We start from the raw sequence: 23,301 nt of genomic DNA, 5'->3' as shown, positions 1-23,301 counted from the left end.
TGTGGGATTCTCCTCTCTTTGCTGTGAATACCATTGGTTAATAAAGAAACTGGCTTGGCCTGATAGGGTAGAACAGAGAAAACTAAACTGAATGCTGGGGAAGAGAAGCCATGGAGCTGCCACCAGAGACAGACATGTTGAAACCTTGCCAGTAGGCCATGAGCCTCATGGTAAAATATAAAATAATGGAGATGGGTTAATTCTAGATGTAAGAGGTAGCTAGCAATATGCTTAAATAATTGGCCAAGCAGTGATTTAATTAATACAGTTTCTGTGTGGTTATTTTGGGAGTCTGTGCGGCTGGAAAATGAACAAGTGGAGGGCAGCCAGGAACAGACAAGTGGCTTCCTTACTACATTTATCTATCCATCATCTTTCACAGAGAAGCAATTAAGAATCAATCATCCTGTCAAAGAAAATGAAAATGTTATTTTCACTCTGTTAGTAACTGTTTAGAAGGTAATTACATAAAAATAAATATAAATAAAAATTATATTAGAACTAGGAAGTGGTTCAGTCAGTCAAAGCCCTGGAATATAAGCATAAGGTTAAAGTCACAGCATCCATGTAAAAAGCTGTTCATGACAGTGCTGGGGTTGGACATCGTTGGACCACTAGCCAGTCTATCCAACTGAGCGCTATAGGAGGTTCTTCTGTCTATGTATTGCTTTTATTGGTTGAATAAAGAAACTGCCTTGGCCTTTTGATAGGGCAGCACTTAGGTAGGCAGAGTAGACAGAACGGAATGCTGGAAGGAAGAAGGGCAGTGTGGCAGATGCCATGAAGCTCCTGCCTGAGACTGATGCTGGTTAGAATCTTTCCCAGTAAGCCACGACCTCGTGGTGTTACACAGATTGGTAGAAATGGGTTAAATCAAGATGTGAGAGTTAGCCAATAAGAGGCTAGAGATAATGGGCCAGGCAGTGTTTAAATGAATAGAGTTTCTGTACGATTATTTCAGGTGTAAGCTAGCAGGGCGGCCGGGATGAAAAGCAGGCCCGCTCCTCCTGTTACAACTGAGGAGCTCCAGGCTCAGTGAGAGACTCTGTCTCAAGAAGTAAAGTGGGTAAAAGTGAAGGAAGATCCCTGATACAGACCATTGGCTTCCAAATGCATGTGCACTTGTGTGCACACAGATAAACACATACGAGAGAAAAAGAATAAAAGTCATTTAAAGGTGAGCTTGGTAGAAAGAGTTTATATTTCACTAGATTAAAAATATACACAGTCTACTGCAAATCTTCTTATAAATTACATGAAATGAAGAATATAGGCAGAGAAAAGGTCATTCCAAAAAGGAACAAAAGTGGGGAGTCACTGAGAGAAATAAGAGATTATGGAAAATCTCAGTTGCCAGTAGGCAGATCTGTGTGGCTAGGTACATTGATATTATTTTTCTATGGTGACACAGCACCTTATAAAGAATTATAACTTTTCTCAACTCTCTTTTTTGAAAGTCCAATGTGAGCAGAGCTCGTGTCAACAGCATGAATCCTTGCAGTACATCTGTTTGGATAAGATTGGTTTCTGTGCCCGTTGGCCAACGTTGGGGCCAGTCTGCTTATGGACTGTTTTGAATATCATTGCTGAATTTATGTTTCTAAAAAAGATCCTAAGTCTCTTATGGGCAGTGAGTACTGTATGAGTTTCATACAGTACTCAAAGTAGCCATATGGCGTATGCTCCATAAATACCTAGCAAGCAGCATTTAATTAGAGGACAGGGAGAGGGCACATCCTGCACTGACAGAATACGACTGCCATTGATCTCATTTTGCTCTGCAATGAGCCGTTTACCTAGCCTAACGACCTGCGAGATGCTTTATTTTCACAGATGCAAAAGTCATATTAAAGAATGGATCCAAAGCCAGGTACAGTGGTGCACACTTGTAATTCCAGCACTCGGAAGGCTGGGGACTGATGTAGGAAAGTCTCATTCCAGGGCAGCCTGCACTGCATAGCTCAAACTTTGTCTCAACAAACTCAGTCCTCACCAACCCCGCAACTGACAAAGGTCTGATCTCCAAAATATATAAAGAACTTAAGAAACTAGACTGTAAAAGGCTAATCAACCCAATTATAAAATGGGGCACTGAGCTGAACAGAGATCTCTCAACAGAAGAAGTTCAAATGGCCAAAAGACACCTAAGGTCATGCTCAACTTCCTTAGCGATCAGGGAAATGCAAATCAAGACAACTTTAAGATACCATCTTACACCTGTCAGAATGGCTAAAATCAAAAACACCAATGATAGCCTATGCTGGAGAGGTTGTGGAGAAAGGGGTACACTTATCCATTGCTGGTGGGAATGCAAACTTGTACAACCACTCTGGAAAGCAGTGTGGCGGTTTCTCAGAAAATTTGGGATCAACCTACCCATGGACCCAGCAATACCACTCTTGGGAATATACCCAAGAGAGGCCTTATCATGCAACAAAAATATATGCTCTACTATGTTCATAGCAGCATTGTTTGTAATAGCCAGAACCTGGAAACAACCTAGATGCCCTTCAATTGAAGAATGGATGAAGAAAGTATGGAATATATACATATTAGAGTACTACTCAGCAGTAAAAAACAAGGACTTCTTGAAGTTTGCAGGCAAATGGATGGAAATAGAAAACACTATCCTGAGTGAGGTAAGCCAGACCCAAAAAGAGGAACATGGGATGTACTCACTCATATTTGGTTTCTAGCCATAAATAAAGGACATTGAGCCTACAATTCGGGTTCTTCGAGAAGCTAAATAAGAAGGAGAACCCAAAGAAAAACATAAAGGCATCCTCCTGAATATTAACCTTCATCAGGCGATGAAAGGAGACAGAGACAGAGACCCACATTGGAGCACCGGACTGAAATCTCAAGGTCCAAATCAGGAGCAGAAGGAGAGCGAACATGAGCAAGGAACTCAGGACCGCGAGGGGTGCACCCACACACTGAGACAATGGAGATGCTCTATCGGGAACTCACCAAGGCCAGCTGACCTGGGTCTGAAAAAGCCTGGGTTAAAAACGGTCTCACTGAACATAGCGGACAATGAGGACTACTGAGACATCAAGAACAATGGCAATGGGTCTTTGATCCTACTGCATGTAGTGGCTTTGTGGGAGCCTAGGCAGTTTGGATGCTCACCTTACGAGACCTGGACGGAGGAGGGTTTTCCTCGGACTTCCCACGGGACGGAGAGCCCAGAGTGCTCTTTGGGCTGACGAGGGAGGGGGAATGGATTGGGGGAGGGGGAGGGAAAGGGGAGGTGGAGGTGGGGAAGAGACTGAAATATTTAATAAATAAAGAAAAAAATAAAAAAATAAAAAAAAACCTGAAAAAAAAAAAAACTCAGTCCTACCACGGATCCTAGAAAGGTCATCGTCAAACCCTGTATTAACCATACTCAGCCTGGGACACACCAATAAGCATTTCCTGGCCTTATCTATTGCAGCTTTGATTTGGTCACGGAGAAAGATGGTGAACTCTAGGTCGGTTAGGCTATTTCTGCTCAGAGCCAGACAGAGCTGTTGCATTTGGCCATTACACCACAGGCTTTGGCTAATTCAGGCTGATTTCTTGTTATGCCTCCTTTGGTTGTTTTAATGTTACCCATCAAATTGATGATGTTCTGATTTCCTTATCTCAAACCCTAGCCTCTCCTGCTGTATTTGTATTTGTGTTTACACAAAATATAGTTGTCATGCTCCAGACAAGGGGTACTTTGAAAGAAACCTATCCTTTCCTAGTGTTCATATCTTTATATTTTTCTTGGGGCTCTTGAGTCCCCTCTGTAGCCACTATTCGGAAAACTGCATTATTCTTTGCTGTTATTTTTCTTGGTCAGGACCCGTAGCCTTTCTTGTCTGTCTTAATTTTCTCTGAACTCATTCCAATTTTTCAGCTTGTATATAGCATGAACATTGTAGTCCTAGACCCCAGCTCTTTACAAGAAAAGCCACCCTTTCCTCACTGCTCTGGGAAATCTGCTTAGGCTCCTGGCCAAGACTACACTGTCCAGTTAGTATCATTCTGTTTCTGTGAACAGGAGACTAGCATGTCCTGAGGTGTGTATGTTAGGGGCTATTGTCAGATGCCTACTGTATAGACCCTATCAATTCTGAATTTATTTCAAGTGCAAATGATCTGCGCTAGAATGCAAGTACACTATCTTGTATTTTGAAGGTAATATTAGACATAAATTACAGGTTAAAATGGTATCAAAAGAACAAACATTTAAAACCTTTAAAAATACTTAAACAAACCATTTAAAAATCTTTGATACTACACACTATATAAAGGCTGGTGAGAATATCAGTTTACATCACCAGCTTTTCTTCAGTATTACTTTGAATTGTTAGTAAGTCACCTGTAAATGGTACAGCATTATATATCCGCGAGTACTGCATTATTTGGACTTTCTGATCTTTTAGGAATGAGACTTCTTCTAATCCCACTGCACTAAGGAAGTGCCGTGCAGTCTTTTTAAACAGGGACTAAGGAGAGGTGCAACACCTGTGAGGCTCACTGGAAGATCTCCGCACAGAGACGGCACCCACAGCCGCGATGCTTTCTGCTCTGGCGTTTTCTTTTGTACATACTGACACAGAAACCAGGACTGTTGTGCATCTCCTGAACTGGGGTGGGGTAGACCAGCTTTGAACACAGGTCACCCAACCCCTGTAACTTGCTGGCCTCTGCTCTTCGGTTTCTTCTCCCTGACGGAAGGAGCCCCGGGCCTCCTAAGTGACAGGCTAGAAGCAGGTGAAGGGGTGGCTGGAGGAACGGGGAAGTTGCTGATGAGGGGCTCCAGTAGCAGCCACTAGCACTGGCCACCTCCAGCAAACAGTAGTGGGTTTATTTGTTTGACTGTGGTAAGCCAGAAGTCACAGATGAGACAGGAAGACTGAAGGACATGGGTTCAAATGGTCTTTTATAGCTTTGCTATGCTCCATTTTACTCTGTAAAAACTGTAAAATGGTTCAGTGAAAAATGCCATATATCATTTGCTCATTAACATATTTAAAAACTACAGCAGTACTCTGATTAGTTTCCAACTTCAGTCTTCCTTTGAAATAATGGGTCCTCTTTAGATAGTAATGGTGGGGTTAATACTGGATGCTGTCAGGCACGATTTAAAAACATAAAAGGAAATATGAGGCTGAGTCCTTTAGCATGCTCTTTTGCTACAGGACAGAACTTTATTAAAGCATTAGAAGCCATAGCCGCGCCTTAAAAACTACATCCTTAGCTGACTGCAAAATCAGCGGGAATCCAATAGGTCAAGTCCAGGGGTTCTTTGCGGTGTTTTACAATGCATTTCAGTATTATCCAACATCTAGCAGTGAGTTAGTATTATATGAATGTAACAGGAAGCCTCTTAATTTAGCCTGTGCAAAAAAGGGACATTTATTATAAGATAAAGGGGAGCCTTCTGGGACCAAGACTAAGTTCTCAGGAAAGAATTATAACCATGGTAGAATGCTCAGGAGTCCCCTATTAGCCAGACAGGCCATTTTACCTTCTTGTATGCTCACATAGAATCTAAAAATGGGACAATCGACTGTTATTACGACTTCAGATTTGTTTTATCTGAATCTATGATGGGTATTTAATAAATACTGGTCTAGGTACTTGAGCTTTTATGCCACCCCCCCCCCCCGCCAAGTATTTAATGATCTGTAAATAAGTTGAGAGAGTGCCATGGAAAGGGATCCCACCCTCCTCCACAACACGACAGATCTTGGTGTGATGCCAAAGACTAGCACTCTGGTTCATGTGTTTAACAGGTTTAGGCCTACACAGTAAGAATCCTGTCCATTTTGTAGAGTGGGTCCCAGGGAAGATAGGTCATGCTTTCCACAGAGAGATTTCTGAGGCCAAAAAAAACTCACCTTCCTCCAGTCTCTCCACTCCTCACTCATTCCTATGATCCATTTCTATCCTCTTTGCTTCTCTTCTTCACAATGGTTCTTCCATTCAATATGCCAGTCTTAACAAGACTGGATGAATTTGACCTCAGTCTTCAGCAGAGCTGAAAGGTGGTAAAGCTGAGATGGTTCTCAGGAAAAGCGTGGGCAGGCGGTCCAGCAGGTTCCACTTGAAGAGCCCACGCCTGGATATGGGCAGAAGTTTGCTGACGCCACAGCCAGTTCTTCCAGGAAAGCTTCAATTGCAACCTTATTCACAGGTGCCTCTTTGAGAAGAGAGTTTGAAAATACCAATTTAAAAAAAAGTTCCCTCCTGGTGATTCTTACACACTGCAGTCGGAAAGTACTGTTCTAGAACACAGTGTCAAAAACACTGTGGAAAGACAGAATTTCGGGATGAGAAAATCATACAAACTGGGTTTTCTGGGTGCTGAACCAGATGTATTCAATACCAGGTCTGGTACAGGTTCTATATTTCAGTCCTGGGCCTATGGGCGGCAGAGGTCAAGAGGGTCATGGAGAGCCAGAGGCCAAGGCAGGCACACTGATGTTCCTGCAGGAGCTATAGACAGCCAGGAAGAAGCTTTTCATTGGCTGTTAGTGACTGAGTTCTGGTTTTACTCTTTACACATTTCCAATAGAATGTAGCTTTCAGAGATTTGTTTATATTTGTGTGTATGCATGTGTCTGTGGATATGTAGATTAGATGCCATCAAAGGCCATGAGAAGATGTCAGACGCCCTGGAGCTGGAGCTTTTGTGAGCTGCATGACAGAGGTGCTGGGAACCAACCCTGGGTCTCCTGCAAGAACAGCAAGCTCTCTCAAGCACTGATCAACCTCTCCTGCTCTGAATATGTTTTTAAAACCGGATCTCATCTGGAGTCACCGAAGCTTATTACTAACGGTATGTACTCCCGTTGCCATGGCATTAGACTGTTGGCTGTAAAGGGGAAAATGAGTGAACCCTCTGGCTATACTCTCCCCCAGCCCTTTAGACAAGAGCATACAAACAAGAACTCAGCACTCTTTTAGCAGAGCCAAAGGTAGCTAGGTGCAAGGGCCTACTATGCGCCAGATGTGTGGCTCCATTCGGTAAGATTATAAAATCTTACAAGGTAGCTACTGTTATCCCCAGATTCAGCAAAGGATTTGAAAGCAGCACCAGTGAGCACATAGAGTAACGGTGCCAGGTAGACCTGCCATTCTAACGAGCAGCTCCAGTCCCATTTCACCGTGCAGTCTTCTCTGACATTCCTCTTTTTAAAAAATAGTTTCATGGTTCAAAACTTACATTTTCTTCACCTTATAGCTGGGAAACACACTGCCATGGGCAGAGGAGAGAAACTTCCCTGGTTCTTCCTGCCTCTCTGCAAGATTAAGGGACAGCTCAACACTGGTGGTGGCGGAGACCCAACGGAATGCAGAGCATACTACTTTGATATTTAAGTCTGGACATGTTCCGCACTAAGGACACACGGTAGAGAAAGTTCACACCCATCCAATAAACATGTGCTTTCTTACTGTGGGGAGCTTCTCCATGATTCAGTATTCCCAAATGGCCAATGGCATGGTGTGGGAACAGAGGTGGCATGTGCCCCTCCTTGGCTAAGTGCTGGTAAATCTCCTTCCTTTCTTTGTGGCACCCTTGCTGGGAGCCAGGAGATAGCTCTGTAAGTTCAACTGACAAGTGGGTAGGAAGGCTTCTTTGGCTCTGCCCACCCTAAGCAGGAGCTCATTTGCATAGCTGATGCTGTAGAAGTGGCCCTGGGATGCTGCTCGGCTTCGTTCCCCAGCGGCTTCTTTTTCCTTATCAGCACCCTCAGTCTCTCAATTGCTAACTGGCCTGGGAAGGGCTAGAAGCCACCCTAGGAGGAGGAACACACGGGGCAGCAGGCACTTTCTAGTCTCTAAGCATGAAATGTGGCTGGGGAGGTGATAAAAACAATGGGTTATTTCTCAAGATGGTCCTTCATACAAGTCGGTGCTCCAAGAATTCTCCTTCTTCTGATAATGTAATTCTCAGTGCACGCCTGTGTTGTCAGGACGGTCCTGTCTGTGAAAATGCCTTATGGCACTTCTCTGAATGGAGGAACAAATGATGAGAAAGACTTTTTGTCTGATGTAGTCAGAAGTCTCTGGGATTTAATCCTAGATCCTCTTCATGGCTGAGCTAGCCATTCAAAATTAAAATGAACCTTTCATCCATGTGTATCATAAATGGGCATTTATCAGGATTATATGATTTTGCAACCCATCTGAATACATAACCAGAATTTGTTTTCTTTCCGTTTCACTATGTAATTACCATGCAACAGTAACAAAAGTGACATGTTTGAAGAACAGATAAAATGCTGTAAATTGGCCAGTAATGGTGATATTTCCTCATCTTCTGGAAAATCCATTTATTCTCTCTCAACAAATCAAGGCATTGTCAGCCCATCCTCATCTTGTGGCCAGAGGGGCTCCACCAATTTCTGGATGCGAGTCAGTCCAGGAATGTAGATGAGGCCAACTAACGGAGGCTTTCAGAATAGGCTGCTGGTCTTCGCTTGCCTCAATTTCTAAATCATCCGTAATGGGGCCAAGACCTCCCAAGCACTAAAAAGAGCGAGCTGACACGCTGGACAAACTGTTAATTTTTTCCTGAAGACGCTGCTGCATTGCACATCTGTCACTGCGGTGCGGACAATTACTCACTGAGTCGGGGAGGGAAAATCTGCCGCTTGTTTCTAGCTGAGTTGTTAAGGGGCCTCATGGAGAAACACAATGGCCTGAGAGGCAGAACACACCGGCTTCCAGTGTGCTTGGCAATTCATCTCTCAGTCTGGGGATTGTCCTGCGATATCATATCAGGTGGAATGGACCCGGATGGGCTTTCAAAGGCATTAGATATAACTGGATGGAAACACAGGCACAGGAAGATGTGAGTCAAGACTCATGGCCTACACGCCAATAACTAGGCTGCCAGACTCTTCAAGTGTCCTGTTAGGAATGCTGTGGCTTTGCATGTCAGCCTTCGCACCTTTACCGTGTGCACTCAAGTGCTTCACACACCCCGACGCTCTCTAGGAAAGGCTTCCTCTCCACGGACCACTCAGTAGAACCTGCTCTATCCTCTTTTCCCTTTCTTCCAGGTCATTTGTCCATCCCAACTGTGCAGTTCTGGCATATGAACAAGTTCACTTATATTAGAGTTTTCAGAACTCTTTTTAATTCTGAGGAGTATATCTTCAGTTAGTTTTATTTTTAATTCTGTATTAACTAAAGAATGATGCGTGAGAAAGAAATTAACGTTTCTTAGATTTTTGTTTTTTGAGACAGAACTTCCTGTAGCACAGATTGGCTTCAAACTCACTCTGTAGCTGAGACTGGCCTTGAACTCCTGAATCTCCTGACTGCTAGGACTCTAGTGACGTGCAAACAGACTCAAGATAACGGGGCTGTTTCTACTTGGGCTCGTGTTTTAATCACACTTGGGCTGAGAAGTCAAGGATGATACAGACTGCTAATGTGTGTGATTTACTGGGAAAGGTCACACCAAGGTGGGGGCACCAGCAACGACAAAACACAGACACCCTTCTGATGGTGTCTAACCTGTCCTCAGAACGGAAGGAGTACACAGCTGGGGTTCTGGTGATGCAGCAGTGAGGGCTGAGAGTCAGAGGGTGATTTAAATCACGCGATGACTCAAAGCCAGGTGACAGGCTGATGTACAGAGAAGACACACGGAGGTGGCAACAGTAGATCATAATCCTGGCAGGTAATGGCAGCGACTCGCCAGACACAAATCCAAGGCTCCTTAAGGTGTCGGCTGTAAAGTAATGAGTCCTTGCTCTGGATGGACTCAGCAGCAGGGGCCTTCATGGTCCACTTGTTGGCTAACTTTCTATCACCGTAAGCCTGTTACATAGATGAGCGTTTAGTGCCTGTTGAACTAAAAAACAAACAAACAGACAAAAACAACTTACTGTAACAACTCGACTCGTTTTTGTGCAAGAAAAGATCCTGTCCCCACAAAAAGTGAATTGTCTTTTCTCGCAAACCACACTCAACAGTTACAAAACATTTTAAGCGTCTCAGGAGGTCATGAGAGAAAGTGAGGCATGCTGCCCTGGTCACGTGATCCCAGCTGGGGAGAAAACTAAAGGTCAGTGCATTCCAGTTTCAGAGGGAACAAAAACACAGAAGTGTGGAAGAACAGGTTACAATTACTTATCAATAAATTTGTGAGTCAGATACATTGCCAAATTTTTCTTTAAAATTTTTTTGAGACACTGAAAATCCCCAGAGCTTAAAAGCAATGAATTATATTTTTAAATGTTAACTGTCAGCAACTCCAGTGGGTCGGACCGAGAGCCTCGTCAGGCTATGTCAGCACTCTACCACTGAACAAAATACCTTCAAAATATGTTCATGGTATTTTCAGCCCTAGATCTCATGACTTTGGATGTAGGAGAGAAGGGCTGGAGGTGTGTCCTAGTGGTAGGGCACTTATCTGGTGTGCAGAAGGCCTTGGGTTCAATCCAGACCAACGCAAAACAACAAGCAGAAAGAAATTAGAAGAAATAAAGGGTAAGAAGAAAATATACAAACAAAGGCATTAGAAATAATGTTCTCAACACTGTGCTTTATTATTTCAGTTCTTTGTTGAACTAATAATAGTTTCCTACAAAAAAAATCAAAGTATTCCTTGCTAACAACTTCATTTTACAGTACCGATGTAGACCATTTCTCTTTCTGAAAAATAAAATACAAGTTAAAGTGGTTTTAAAAGTATTCCAACAATTTCTCTCTTATGAAGCATCTGCTCAAAATGAAATGCACTGAATACCAATTTGAAACATTAAACATGAATGAAGGGCAGAATTTGTCAATCCCGTCTGTATACTGCATACAAATGTGGGCTGCAAACGCACCTGTGTGTACACACATGTACAGATGCATATTTAACCCTGCCGTCTTAACTTCTGTCTGTTTAATCACTACAGCCAGGAGTCCCAAGCCACTGTGTTCAAACATGGAGCCCAGTTTATGGGCAAGCTGCACTTAGCAATGGATTTCCATTGATATTTATTTTTGAGACAAGGTCTCACTATGTAGCCATGTATGTCCTGGAACTCACAATATAGATTAGATTGGTCTTGGACTCATGGCAATTCTCCTACCTTAATCTCCCAATTTCTGGGAATACAGGTGGGTGCTAGCATAGCTGGCCACTTTTAATGTCACTACATCATTTAAAAACAAAAGGAAGTGGACTGAGGGGAATACACCCTTATACATTTTACTCTGGAAAGGAAAGGGGAGGAAATGACCACAATCCACGTCCGCCTGACATCACATACACACAGTGTGGAGTCACACTGCTCATGCAGCCATGCTCGGATTCTCTGGCTACTGTACTGAGTGGATGGGAAGGGAAGAGACCCTAACTGGTTACCATTCAGACAGCAGCGTGCTTCGTGAGGAAGCAGAGGAACTCTCAACACTTTTTAAAGGAACTATAAATAATACACTTAAAATCACAAACTCCTTTGATGATGGTGGTGCATGAGGCAATTTGAACTGACAAAAATGTATTACTCTCTATTAAACATAAACCAGTGAAATTCACGTCCTGAGCAGACATTTGACTTGCACTAAAGTTTCCTATTTCAATTGTTCACTCCTCAGCGGTGGTTAGGTGGAGCAGAGCATCCCGAAGCCTGCTGACCTTCATAAGGACCTGAATGCTGAAGGGGTACTGTGGGCAGACTGGGGTACATGGGGCTGTCTCTTCTAATGTCAGTGACCATTTACTCTACACAGATAAACACTAGGAGAATATAAAGTGTTCTCAGCCACCTGTGAGTCACAGAGTTTCTAGTATGAAAAGTAGAACTTTGGTGTCAGAGCAGCTTCGGGAGCACCTTCCCAAGGCTTCCACCATCTGGAGGTCAGCGATGGAAGGCACTCAGAAAGACCAGTAACCGCTGGAGGCCCTACTGGCTCGGTGTGGGCTGCTCCATGCAGCCTCTAGAACAAGGAAATGTGAAAATAGCAGCCACTTCCTTGGAAGCTTGGAACCAAGAGTGCAATGACCTGTTTCTCATTGGCTCAAAACTGAGCTGTTAAAAATCTGAGGGCTTTAAAAGACATTCAAGAAATGAAATTCAAACAATAAAAAGCAAACAACTTTGGAAAGGCCCTTGAGTATAGTATACTAGTATAATCTCTTCCATCTTCTTGCCCACATGAATACAATACGCATTTAGGAAGACAACTGTTAAAAATGGCGACAAACTTGTACAAGTAGCAGTGCTTCACCCAACACAAGGGTTCCAAGAGAGCTCACCCAGGTGTCTACCTGTCCTGTCCTAGGCAGCCCACTTCTTAGCACACTACTCCCAGGGAAGACAATTCCTAGAAGAAATACAGATGCTTACCAAACTACAGAGCTGCATTTTCGATAGGGAACCACGCAGGAAAGGTCTGGTACCTTTTGAAACCTTTCTACTGCCTTAAAAAATATTTAAAAAAATATTTTCAACTTAAAAAAATTGAAGCCCACACTGCTTTTGGTCAAGTGTAGACTTATGTGGGTTCTCTCAACCTTTACTGAACCAGTAGAGATGATGGTAAGCAATAATAATTACCAGGGTTTTTAATGACGAGCATAACAAATGAGTATTTTCTGAACAAAGAATGACTCAGAAATACCTCAGTAATGGGATGGAAGGAACATGCTGTTTTGCTTAATTGTAAAGTGTTTTAATCTGAGAATGACAGGTCCCCTAAGTTTCTCCTGTTCCTCAGGGAGCAGGTTCGGCCACTGCCAGATATCTTGGTTATTGGAAAAGCTACTTAAATCTTCAAGTACTGACTCAAGAGTCTAATAATTTACTTCAGTGACTAAAACCTTCAATCGCCTTTCTTCATCTCAGAGCTGATCCTTAAAAAATACCAGCCTTTGGGAAGAGGTAGACATCTGGAGGGCAGGGTTTACAGTTCAGTCAGCATGAATTTAAAAAACACATTTTTCTTTTAGTAATTATTTTTTGCTCTAAATGAGGTAAGATTTATCAACTGCACTGGAGTAATGTTGAGGGCACTCTGGTGATGAGGACAACAAGCTTAACTTTTACCAAATGTGTGAAGGAAATACTGATTACTGTTTGCCCGCTGTGAATTCATGCTACATTATTGAAAGAATTAATAGGCATCATTGCTATGAATCCTTATGAGAGCCAAAGTCAAGGAATGTGAGCTGACCAAGCCTTTCCCAGATGTGCCTGGGACTCCCTGGATGAGTGTGGTGGGGATGGAGGCAGACAGAACTACCTCGTGTAGGCATCACGAGAAACTTGATCCTTTCGGCTTAGTTTGTCTGGGTATCACACACATGCATGGAGTGAGCAGGCAGCAGCAAGAACTGACGTCTGGGATCAAATAAATAAGAGACCAACTGTTCTTCACATCTAGAAACTTCTGGAAATCATGAGGAAACATAAAGGGTTGAGGTTTGTACTTCAGCACCATGAACTGTGATGGAATCCCATTTCTACCACTGAGGCAGGACACTACACGCCTGGAAGCTAGCTAGAGGCAACGCAGAGGTCAGCTTCACACCAGAAAGCTCTGTGATCACTTCAGAGCAATGGGCCCGGAACAGAAACTGCAAGTTCTCTTCCTTTCTCTTCTGCTCAGGTGGGCTTTCCCGTCGTGGGGGCGGAGCTGGTGGGAGTGCTTTTTGGTAGAGGAAATCCAAGTCCTAACCCTTTAGGCCTCTGCACAGCTTGAACTGGCTCAGAGATCCCTCTGCCATCTCGCCCGAGGCCCGAGCCAGGTGTCCAGCCCATACTCTGAAGCATGCGGTTCCCAATGTTGCTCTCTAGGATCGGCTGGGCGTTTTCACCCACAATTCCTGAAATGAAAATATGAGAGCCCACAGGTGAAGATCTACTGAGGGCTGAGAAAAACTTGAGCCCTAGGGCCTTTGTGTCCTCACTCACCACACAGGCATCCTGCAGGGTCTGCTGCCTACCTTACAGAGAGCCACAAGCCAGATGGCTCATGGATGTCAAGGTTCTGGAAAACTGGAAGCACACCACAACCAGATGGGTTTTCACTGCCTCATGGGCTGTGGTAAAAACACAAATTATCCTGCAATACCTTTCATTTGCTCTGGACCCTGGAGGTAATGAAACCAAACCAAACCAAAAATGTAACTTGTTGTACCCTGAATTCCTAAGAATGTACGCTTGTGCATGTGTGACTTAATGCATGTCTCATAGGCCAGAGGCTGACATCCATGTTCTTCCTCTATTTCCTCTACTTGGCTTTCTGAGACAGTGTCTTTGACTAAGCCTGGAGCTTGGTGACTCTGTGGATCCCAGATAGCGAGCACCTGCACTCCTCTGTCTGTCTCCAGCCCTGGGGTTATCGGGCCACGCCACAGTGCTGAGCTTTAAACTGGATGCTGGCAAACTCAGCTCAGGCCCCCATTCTTATCTTCTCCTAACTCTTCTTCTTTATTGTTCAGTCTATCACAGCCCTTAACTCTGCAGCCAGCCTTCTCCTTACAGGTCCATGTTTCAACGGCTATAGAAGCAGCTAACATGGGAACGATCCAGAAAAAGAACAGTGATGATTTCTTCATGATGGTTCTCCCTGAGACCAGACGGAAGCTCCCTCTCTTCATAGACCCACAGGATGCCAGTCCCTGAGTCTGGGGTGTCTCTGTTCTGAAATGTGGACAGTGTTCTCCCAAACAAAGGCTGAAATGGACAGCTTGACACTCTCAATGGCTCTCGAGGTGGTTGGTACATCTTACCTTCTACTCACACTCCACTCTGTCATCACTGCTGATGTGTCTCCTGCCTGCCTGGCAACAACAACAGCCAACTTCTCAGGCTTACACCCTTTGACCACAACAGAGAAAGCTAGGACCCTGTCCTCCAAGGAATACATGGCCCAGAGGATCCCCAAGCACCAACACTGACAATAACCAATACCCTAAAGCTCCAGACTATAGCAACTCTACAGGCTCTGCTGGGGATGGGTTACATGGATGAGATTTGTTACTGCTCTTCAGACTCTACACACACATTTTCATGTGTCCTTTGCATTTCATAGTGGGCAAGATCAATCAGCATAGAGCCAATGATATCCCCTATCTGGTATTCCGAGGAACGGAAGTGGGTTGATCTCCCTGCCTTGAAGAACCAGGCAAAGTGTTGCAGATACACTTAAAAACAGACCCTGTCTTATTTAATACAGAGCAACCATCAACTGAACATTAAGCTACCTATCCAAGATGCCTATATTCTTCATCTTCAGGGCTTTAGGACAGTAGTAACAGTTTTTGCCACTTGAGAAGTTCATGGCATTCAATATGGCCTAGGCTACTGCAAAAATCAGTGATTATATGAATTATTAGCTAATTGAAACAGGTCAAAGGGCTGGAGACACCTCAGTGGTAGATGCCAAACGTGAGCAGGGTTCTAGGTTTGATGCCCATGACCTCAAGAAACACATACCTTAACATGTGTCAGGAAAGCCTGCCATGAGCCATGGCTTGACGACAACACTGGTGTCTACGCCAGTTCCTTGGCTAACCCCAGTACCAGCTTGAATCAATACACAGACTACGACTTAGAGATTGTGAAAAAGAAAGGATGGAGGACACGAAAAACGGACCATTGAGTTACAAAAAATTAAAGAAAAACATTTGGTTAATGTTTTGGTAAATATAGCAAAAAAAAAAAAAAAAAAAACCAACCCAACAACCTCAAAAACAAACAACCAAGTTTTTATTTCAAAACAGCAACTGGGGTGGCCACCTGGAGCCCGTGGAGCTGCAGAGCAGATGCTAGTGAACACCTTACTAGTAGGTGAACAGCGTGCTAGTACACTCGCTCAGCTCCAGATTTTCAGTGAGAGCAACAGGCTAATTTAATTCTGTGAATAAGCTGAACTCAAGTCAAGGGTCTGATGCCGCCCTTGGCGACACATCTGGTTGCACAGATTTTGGGGACAAAGATTGCAGAAATTCAGCTTTAATTGAAAAAGAAAAGGAAAAATATATGAGGCCAACTTAAAGCATCTCTGGAAATTGCTACATGATGGCCAAACCGAGTCTTAAGTCAAAGAGTGAAAACGATGTATCAGTGATTTTAAAATGCTGGCACAGAAGCATGGGGGCCTGAAGCAACGGTTATTCTGCTTCTAAAATTATACGTTTATAAAATGTCAAAGACCTTGTTCTTTCTCATTGTTTACAATGTTGTTTAATTTTTTTAACTTCATTAAAATAGAATCAAATAAAGCAATATCTTGTATTTGGAACAAAAAAAACAAAAGACAGTGATTTCTAAATTTGCTGTATTCCCATATAGATCTGTGGGAAATGACCAAAAGGAAGGGCCACTTCACTTCTCATAAACTGATTCTGAAAGGCAAGACCCTGCTGCTCTGTCTTGTTCTGTGAGAGGAAAGCCCAGGAGTCGAACACTTGCTTTAGCACAGCCCACCCCACAGTCATGTTCCCTTTTCTCTGGCTCCCAGCACTGATCCATCTTGTAGGTCCTTTCATAGAATGCTCTCCTTGCATGGGGTTGTGGCAAATGTAGCCACATTCTTTTTCCTACACCTGGTCTAGCCTGTCTGCTGGGTCCCCTGAGTCTACTGAAGTAGAGCATGTCTTCCCCTTAGCCCTTCTGCAGAGCGGAGTGTGGTGGAGGGCAATTCACTTGCCTAATTGGCTCAAGAGATGAAAATCTTGCATCAGCCTCTCTTAGCCACTAATCTATCCAGCTGACTGCAAGCCTAATTGGCAGCTTGTTGAGTAATTTGGCTCCTAAAGCGTTGTATTGATGTTGGATCAACATCCAGTGGAAGAGGAGGTGACAGGCTGCTTCCCATGTAACAGCAAGCATGTGCCTGTCCCGTCCCTGCCCTGTATTCAGAAGAAGTTTATTAGTTCTCCCTCCTTCTTTCCAGTCTTTGCTAGCCAGCAGAGGCTCGGGGAGGTTATTAGCTATGTTATCCCAACTGTGAGCTCTATTATATTCTCAGTACGTTAGGGACAAGAAGTAAGAATATGCTAGTGGTTACTACCGTTGGTCAAATGTTTCACTTATTTGCTTTCTATTTTATTTTATTCTGAGGTGCTGGGGATGGAACCCAGAACCTTGGTAATGTTCGCACACTATCACCCAGTGTGTGCTATCCAGCTTTGCATTTAGGTTTTAAACAATGAAAATCATTTAGATTTGAGTGAAAATATAATGTAAAACCAGTTTCTTTTCTTAAGTGATGAAACCCTAAATGAAAGACACGATAGGCTTTTATTGTGTTTGGAGGAGTGTTCTTTGCAATGGATATTTAGGTTATAGCAAACAAAACAGGCCAGGCAGCAGCCACTGCAAACAGCACTAAACTCAGTGTGGCGGAGTGGAAAATACCCAGGTATAGTTGGCAACATATCTCAACAATGGTACTTAATAATTTTAACGACAAATCCTTAATAATCTAGGACTTCTACCAAAAACTAAGACCAAGCCACTACCACTGACTGCCTGTAAAAAGTGTGAGAATGGTCTTCCTCTGTTGCTCACTGCTTTTCTGCACCTTTACAGATGACATTTCTCAGACTACAGAATGCACTCTGCTGGCAAGCCTCTGGCTTCAGTACTCCTGAATTTCACAATAGTAAATCTACATCCTTGGCTGGAGATACACACTGGCTTTGGTGTGTGACTTTGAAGGAGGAAGAGAACAAGCCATACATTAAAAAAGTCAATATCTAACCATATCAATATTCATTTTCCATTGTCAATACTGAATACAAAGGTGAAAGAGCAGTAAATAAGCGAAAGCAGTGAAATAAATTTGGTGTTCCTGTCACAATTAATAAATGTGCAACCAATACCATGGCTGGCACAGCCTTCTAAAGAGACTGAATTCTGTTCAGCACAATTGCTAAGAAGACCGGGGGACTTTCTCCACTTTAGCCACCTCACATTCAGATCTGGGGTTTAATATCATAGGGATTCAGAGTGCCTTACAGATATTGCCATTTTCGTGAATGTATTACACAACTGTTCATGCTGACAGTCATCAGCTTCTACGGATCCAATGTGGGATGGCAAATGAAAGGTTCCTAATTATACATTTCCAGCAAGCTTTCGCTAAGCTTTTTTTTTTTTTATATCTGCTATTTGTTTTCACAATAAACTACAGAGAAATCAGAGAAAATTACAAGCAATATCTACCTGTCCATCTCTGACTCTTTTTATTTCACATGAGGAGTTTTCTTTTGGCTTTTCCTCATTTAGATTCAATGCTGACGAAAAGGAAGTAACATGAGTGTACATCAGGGAAGTGTGTCTTTTGGAAGGTTTGCAAGGACCTGTGAACATAGCCAGAATAAACATGGGTGTATGCATGTGTATATACACTGAGGCCAGAGGAGGCATTTGGTGTTCCACTGCCCCTCTCAACCTTATTCCCATGAGGCTCTGTTCCATGAACCTGGAGCGAAGCTGGTCCTAAGCAAGCCCTAGTCACTGATGCCCTGGTCTCTGTCCTCTGCACCACTGGAGATACTGGCACTCGTGGATGGGTCTAGCTCTTTGGGTGGCTGCCGTTTACCTGAACTTAGGTACCAGTATCTGCACAGCATGTGCTCTTACCCAGTGAGCCATTTATTCAGCCTCAAAACTACTTTTTCCAAGAGGAATTCTACAGGTCAATACAGTCTGGGAAATGTATTGATGCAATGGACACTGCTTTCTTTGACTAATTCTGCTGCAGAATTTGAAAACAGCAATTTTCATGGACAAAGTAATATTCAATATCTAACCTCACTATCCAACTGTATTTATGCAATGGCTTTTCTGACTGCATTTGGACAAGCACCTTTCACTCAGGGCTGGGTCATTAGTGTTAGAAGGTATTCTCTTGAAACTAAGGACTTGCCCCAAACACCCGCATATCTTCCTCTCTGAAAGGAACTGCTGCACAGATTTGAAAATACACTTAAAATAAGTGACATTTTTAGCAACTAACTAAACAAACACAAAACCAAAATAATGACAAACCCCACCCTATTAAATGCCTATGAACTTTATTCCATAAGCTAAAATCTAGTAGTAAAATGAAAGTCCCAAATCTTAAAAGATCTCAACAGACTCAGCAGAAAAACAGTATCTGGAATATGCTGGCACATGCTCAGCACAGGCTTACAAACAAAGGACTGCTTTAGGCTACAGTTAAAGTGTGGATCTAAGTTCTTCATGAATGGTTTCCTCTAACGCCTTGAGCTCTGAAGTCAAGACTCTTCTGGTCCCCACTTCACATAGGTGCTACATCTCAGGGCCTGGTCCAGCTTCTGCTCTGTTACTGTGGCCACACGGGACCATTAGTAACATTCCTAGGACTTGTCCTGCTGTGGCTTCTGCCACTGAGGTCAAAGTTCACTGGGAATGGAAATGTCGAGGAATCCTGTTCCAGCCTTAGGGGAGGCTGGAAACTCTTATCACATCTATTTGACCTAAAATGTGGTTACATGGAGAGATAATACATATTACAAGTATTTAATGAATATTGTACATTCCTCCCAGTAATAGCTGGGTGCATCTTCTATAAATTTCAGATACATAGTTGGGTTCAAGTCAGTACATCCAAGAGAGGTCTCTTTTGTCATTCATTTTATATTAGTGTACGTTAGTTGTACAAAATAATAGGTTTTGCTATGATATATTTTTTCTTGCACATGATGTGTTTTGATGGGATCTACTCTCCTATCACCCCCTCCTACCTCCGTGGTCCTTTCTTCTTCTGGGACATGATACTTTTGATAACTGGATGGCATTTGTGACACGTGACCTATCTAGCTTTGTCTCTGACCTTTGGTAGGGAGACCCCGGCATCATCTCTTAATGTAAAAGGACAAACACTTCACAATATCCTGTAAGTTCACTAACACTGCACAGCAGAGTTCTAATTAGAGCATGTCTGCAGAGCCTGCATGTCTACTACCCAATGCCAGGCATCATATTTAAGCCTAGGCTTCTGTTTGGAAGGGTAGGCTGGTTATTTCAGAAAGGAAGAGAAGGAAAAGGGAGGAACAAGAGCAAAAGGAGGTCTTCATATATGCTCAGAATATGTAAAGTCATAAGACAGTGACTGTCCTATACCAACCACTCAGGTCTAGTAATCACATGGTCTTAGGCACTGAGCTATTCGTCAGTTCATCTGCCTACTTCACTTCCTCTGCAAGTCTGAAAATTTCCTCAAGCCAGCCAAAGACACAGTTTTGGAGGGTTTTGCAGCTTTGCTGCATCCCACTCATTTGGGTGTGTGCACAGCACATGTCTCATTGATTAGCTACTTACAAGGTCCACACGGTGAAAGACTATACATCCTAATGTAAAGGCAAATGATCTGCGTTACAATTTCTTTTTTGCAGGGCGAGTGATTATGGATCGCCCATGTTTTGTGTGTGGTGATTTATGCCCTCTGCATTTGTACTCCTCCCCTCCCGCTTCATTTTACCTGCTGTCGGAGGTCCCGGCAAAGGGGCAGCTTTTCTTCTCCTTTTGATGTCTCCTGTACACAAGGATCCTAAATGCATGCTTGTTTGCCTACAAGTAATTATCAGAAGAAATAAAAATTATTAACAAAGGAGGGGGAAAATGACACATAAACACACAGCTTGTATAATCTGAACCTAAATCAAAACATTCTCACCAAAGATGGAGCTGCATAGTAAAACCACCAATCTTGTTTATATCGAAACATAATTACGTTTGTTGACAAGCGCTCAGCAGCTAAACGCACCATCATAAATTGTTACTGGGATGAATAATATAAAAGGAATGCTTTTTAATTTTCAAAACTGGCAATCTTTCTGGCTCAACATAAAATCAAGCACTGTTGCTTCTGACAGGGAAATAGCGAAGATTAATTATCTAAAGAGATCACAATATTGTTGCTAGGTTATCAATTGGTTGCTAATGCTTTGCTGTCAGGACGACATTTATTACAGGAAAAGTATGATCAATTTCTTTTTGGATATTATGCAGCAGTGAATTCTTTCAAAACATTTTAAATAGATGGAAGGAAATGGTGATGTTGTCCTTATAATTCACACAATTAGAATCGTTTAATTATTTACTAGTCAGGAGAGAACAATCTGAATGCATGAATGCCTGTCTGCTGTTCCCAACAGTCTAACATGATCCTAGGCTACAAATGTATAAAGACATGAGATATAAGAACTCAGGGTGGGCATTGTTATATTTGGAACCAGTTGTAATTTTCCAATTCTGCTTAACTTTAGTCTTCTAGATTAAAAAAGTTTTAGAAAAATAATGGCTCAATTAGAAACCAAAAGGGCTAATGCAAAGAAAGAAAGGATTTAAATAAAAGTCTTCAGACTTTGCAAGCCACAGACAGTTTCTGCGCTCATTTCCAGGGCCATAATCCTTTATGTGAGGTTCGGATATGGACCAAAGACCACAGAGCAGAAATGAATGAAATATATTTACTAAAGTAATGCTGTTTACTTCTACATAGAGGAATCTGATAGTGGCATGGGATTTTAAACAATCCAAATTGAAAACAGCCAGGTATTTCAGAAATGAAAAGAGAAAAGAGATACAAGTAAAACAGTGGTACATATTTTTACTACCTATACATATATTTAGGTTTAAATATAATGAAAAACCATTGCTGACCAAACTGTATGCATCTGACCAAATGGTTTGAAACAGGTGCGGCCACAATGAGTGAGGTAATATGTGGGCAGAAGAGAAAAATAGCATGAAATCTACTTTGTAGCTTAGTAAGAAATAGGCATCTATTAGTTTTCCTTTGTACTAAGCCCACAGTGTTTCCTTGTTACAGAATAAATCTCTATTAAAAAAAAATTAGTTCAGCCAGTTACTTTTGCTTTGCTCTCAAACGGTTATTGTCATACAAAATTATAACATATTTATTAGATTGAAGAGGGAAATCTTGTCTCATGATCTCAAGAAAAATAAATAGTTGTGTTCATATTTATTTTTTAAAATCACATAAAAATTTTAAGGACTGTAAGGAAACAGTCTGTTTGTGCAAAATTAATGCAGCAAGCATTTACTAGTATGCACTATACACTCAGCATATGCTTTTATACAGGTGGTGGAAAGGCGGAGGGCAGGGAAGAAGAAATGAAGACATGGGAAGAAAACGGGGCCTTCAGTTCTTACTGCAAAATAACTAGGAGAGGTGATGCCGGTGGCAGGGAAGCTCTACTAAACACCAGAGGAGATGGCATCATTTAGTCCTGCTAACCATTCTAAGCACTTGAATGAAGCACACACACACACCCTTTGTAGAATTTTCTTTAATGGAAAAGCTATACTTTTGGAGTGTACTCTTTAAATTCTAATTCTATCGGGGCAGCGTTACAACTGTCAAGCATACAGAGTAGAAGTGACAAGGTACAGTTCCCGTCCTCAGAAAGGTCAAGTAACGGTCTTGAAGGCCAAGTGGCCAAGATCACTTGCAAACTAAAGATCTCACTTTATCCCATGTGTGACTGTTTCTCTGGCTTTTCCTTTGAAATTGCAGTAACAGCCGCTTTCTCCCTGTTAATGAAGTCAATAAACTCCAATACTTTCATTTTATATTCCCACGATAGTCATGAGCTTACTTTTTATTGTAAAGAAAAAGTCCCTTGCTTTTCTGCTTGTGTGTTCATGTGTGCACATGCATGTATGTGAACATGACTATTGGCCAGAAGTTCCTCAGGAGAGTATCCATCTTTTCTCTAGTTGCTGTCCTGGAGCTCAGTCACTGAGACTGGCTGTCCAGAGCCCCAGGGACCCGGCATTCTCAGCCTCTACAGCACTGGGACCTCAGGCACAAGCCGCTGTTATGTCTCACACATATAATCATTTTGCCAACGTAGCTCTTTCCTAGGCCCACTGTAGTCTGCTCGGTTCTCTTTCCCAAAGCCTTGAATCAGGTTTACTTTCTCTAGAGCCTACACAAGACAACTCAGCTATGGTAGAGGAGTGCCTAAAAAATAAAGAGGCCATTCTGAAAACAAGAAAATGGTTTCCTATTCCTTTAGGGTGTTGGGCGTGTGTGTGCGTCTGTGTGTGATGTATGAGGTTTGTATTTGCATGTGTGAGGAGACCAGAAGTCAATGTGGTGTCGCTATCGCTCTCCACTTTCTTCTTCGAGACAGGGCCTATCAGAGAAGCTGGTGATTGCTATTTCAGCTGTACCAGGGGCCAGGGAGTACTGGGAATCTGCCTTCCTCTCCAGCACAGGGTTGCAGGCCTGAGTCATCATGCCCAACTTCTTACATGTGTGTTCGGAATATTACTCAGTTCATCAGACATGCGCAGC

General features: G+C 42.7%; 1 protein-coding gene across 6 annotated transcripts in view; it reads right to left on the bottom strand.

The window, feature by feature from the left end:
• The window catches only part of Gpatch2 (G-patch domain containing 2), a 165,520-nt gene that overhangs the window by 11,420 nt on the left and 130,799 nt on the right, over positions 1 to 23,301 (bottom strand). Inside the window, exons 9-11 of one of the 6 annotated variants that reach the window (XM_050148157.1) lie at positions 20,455 to 20,543; positions 18,171 to 18,307; positions 13,655 to 13,819 (exon numbers count right to left, since the gene is read on the bottom strand). In XM_050148157.1, coding sequence (XP_050004114.1) covers positions 13,787 to 13,819; positions 18,171 to 18,307; positions 20,455 to 20,543 — 259 coding nt within the window. In that variant the 3' untranslated portion in view covers positions 13,655 to 13,786. Of the gene's footprint in view, positions 1 to 9,194; positions 9,851 to 10,523; positions 13,820 to 18,170; positions 18,308 to 18,336; positions 19,451 to 20,454; positions 20,544 to 23,301 lie in introns of those variants that run through there. The other 5 variants (XM_050148159.1, XM_050148156.1, XM_050148162.1 and 2 more) reach the window with 5 other exon arrangements.

This window comes from Alexandromys fortis, unplaced genomic scaffold (genome assembly GCF_014885135.2).
Source record: "Alexandromys fortis isolate MF-2015 unplaced genomic scaffold, M_Fortis_MF-2015_v1.1 scaffold_62, whole genome shotgun sequence".
In the NCBI taxonomy this organism is placed as follows: Eukaryota; Metazoa; Chordata; class Mammalia; order Rodentia; family Cricetidae; genus Alexandromys; species Alexandromys fortis.
Note: the sequence above shows the minus strand (reverse complement) of the source record. Positions and strands in the feature narration are given on the sequence as shown.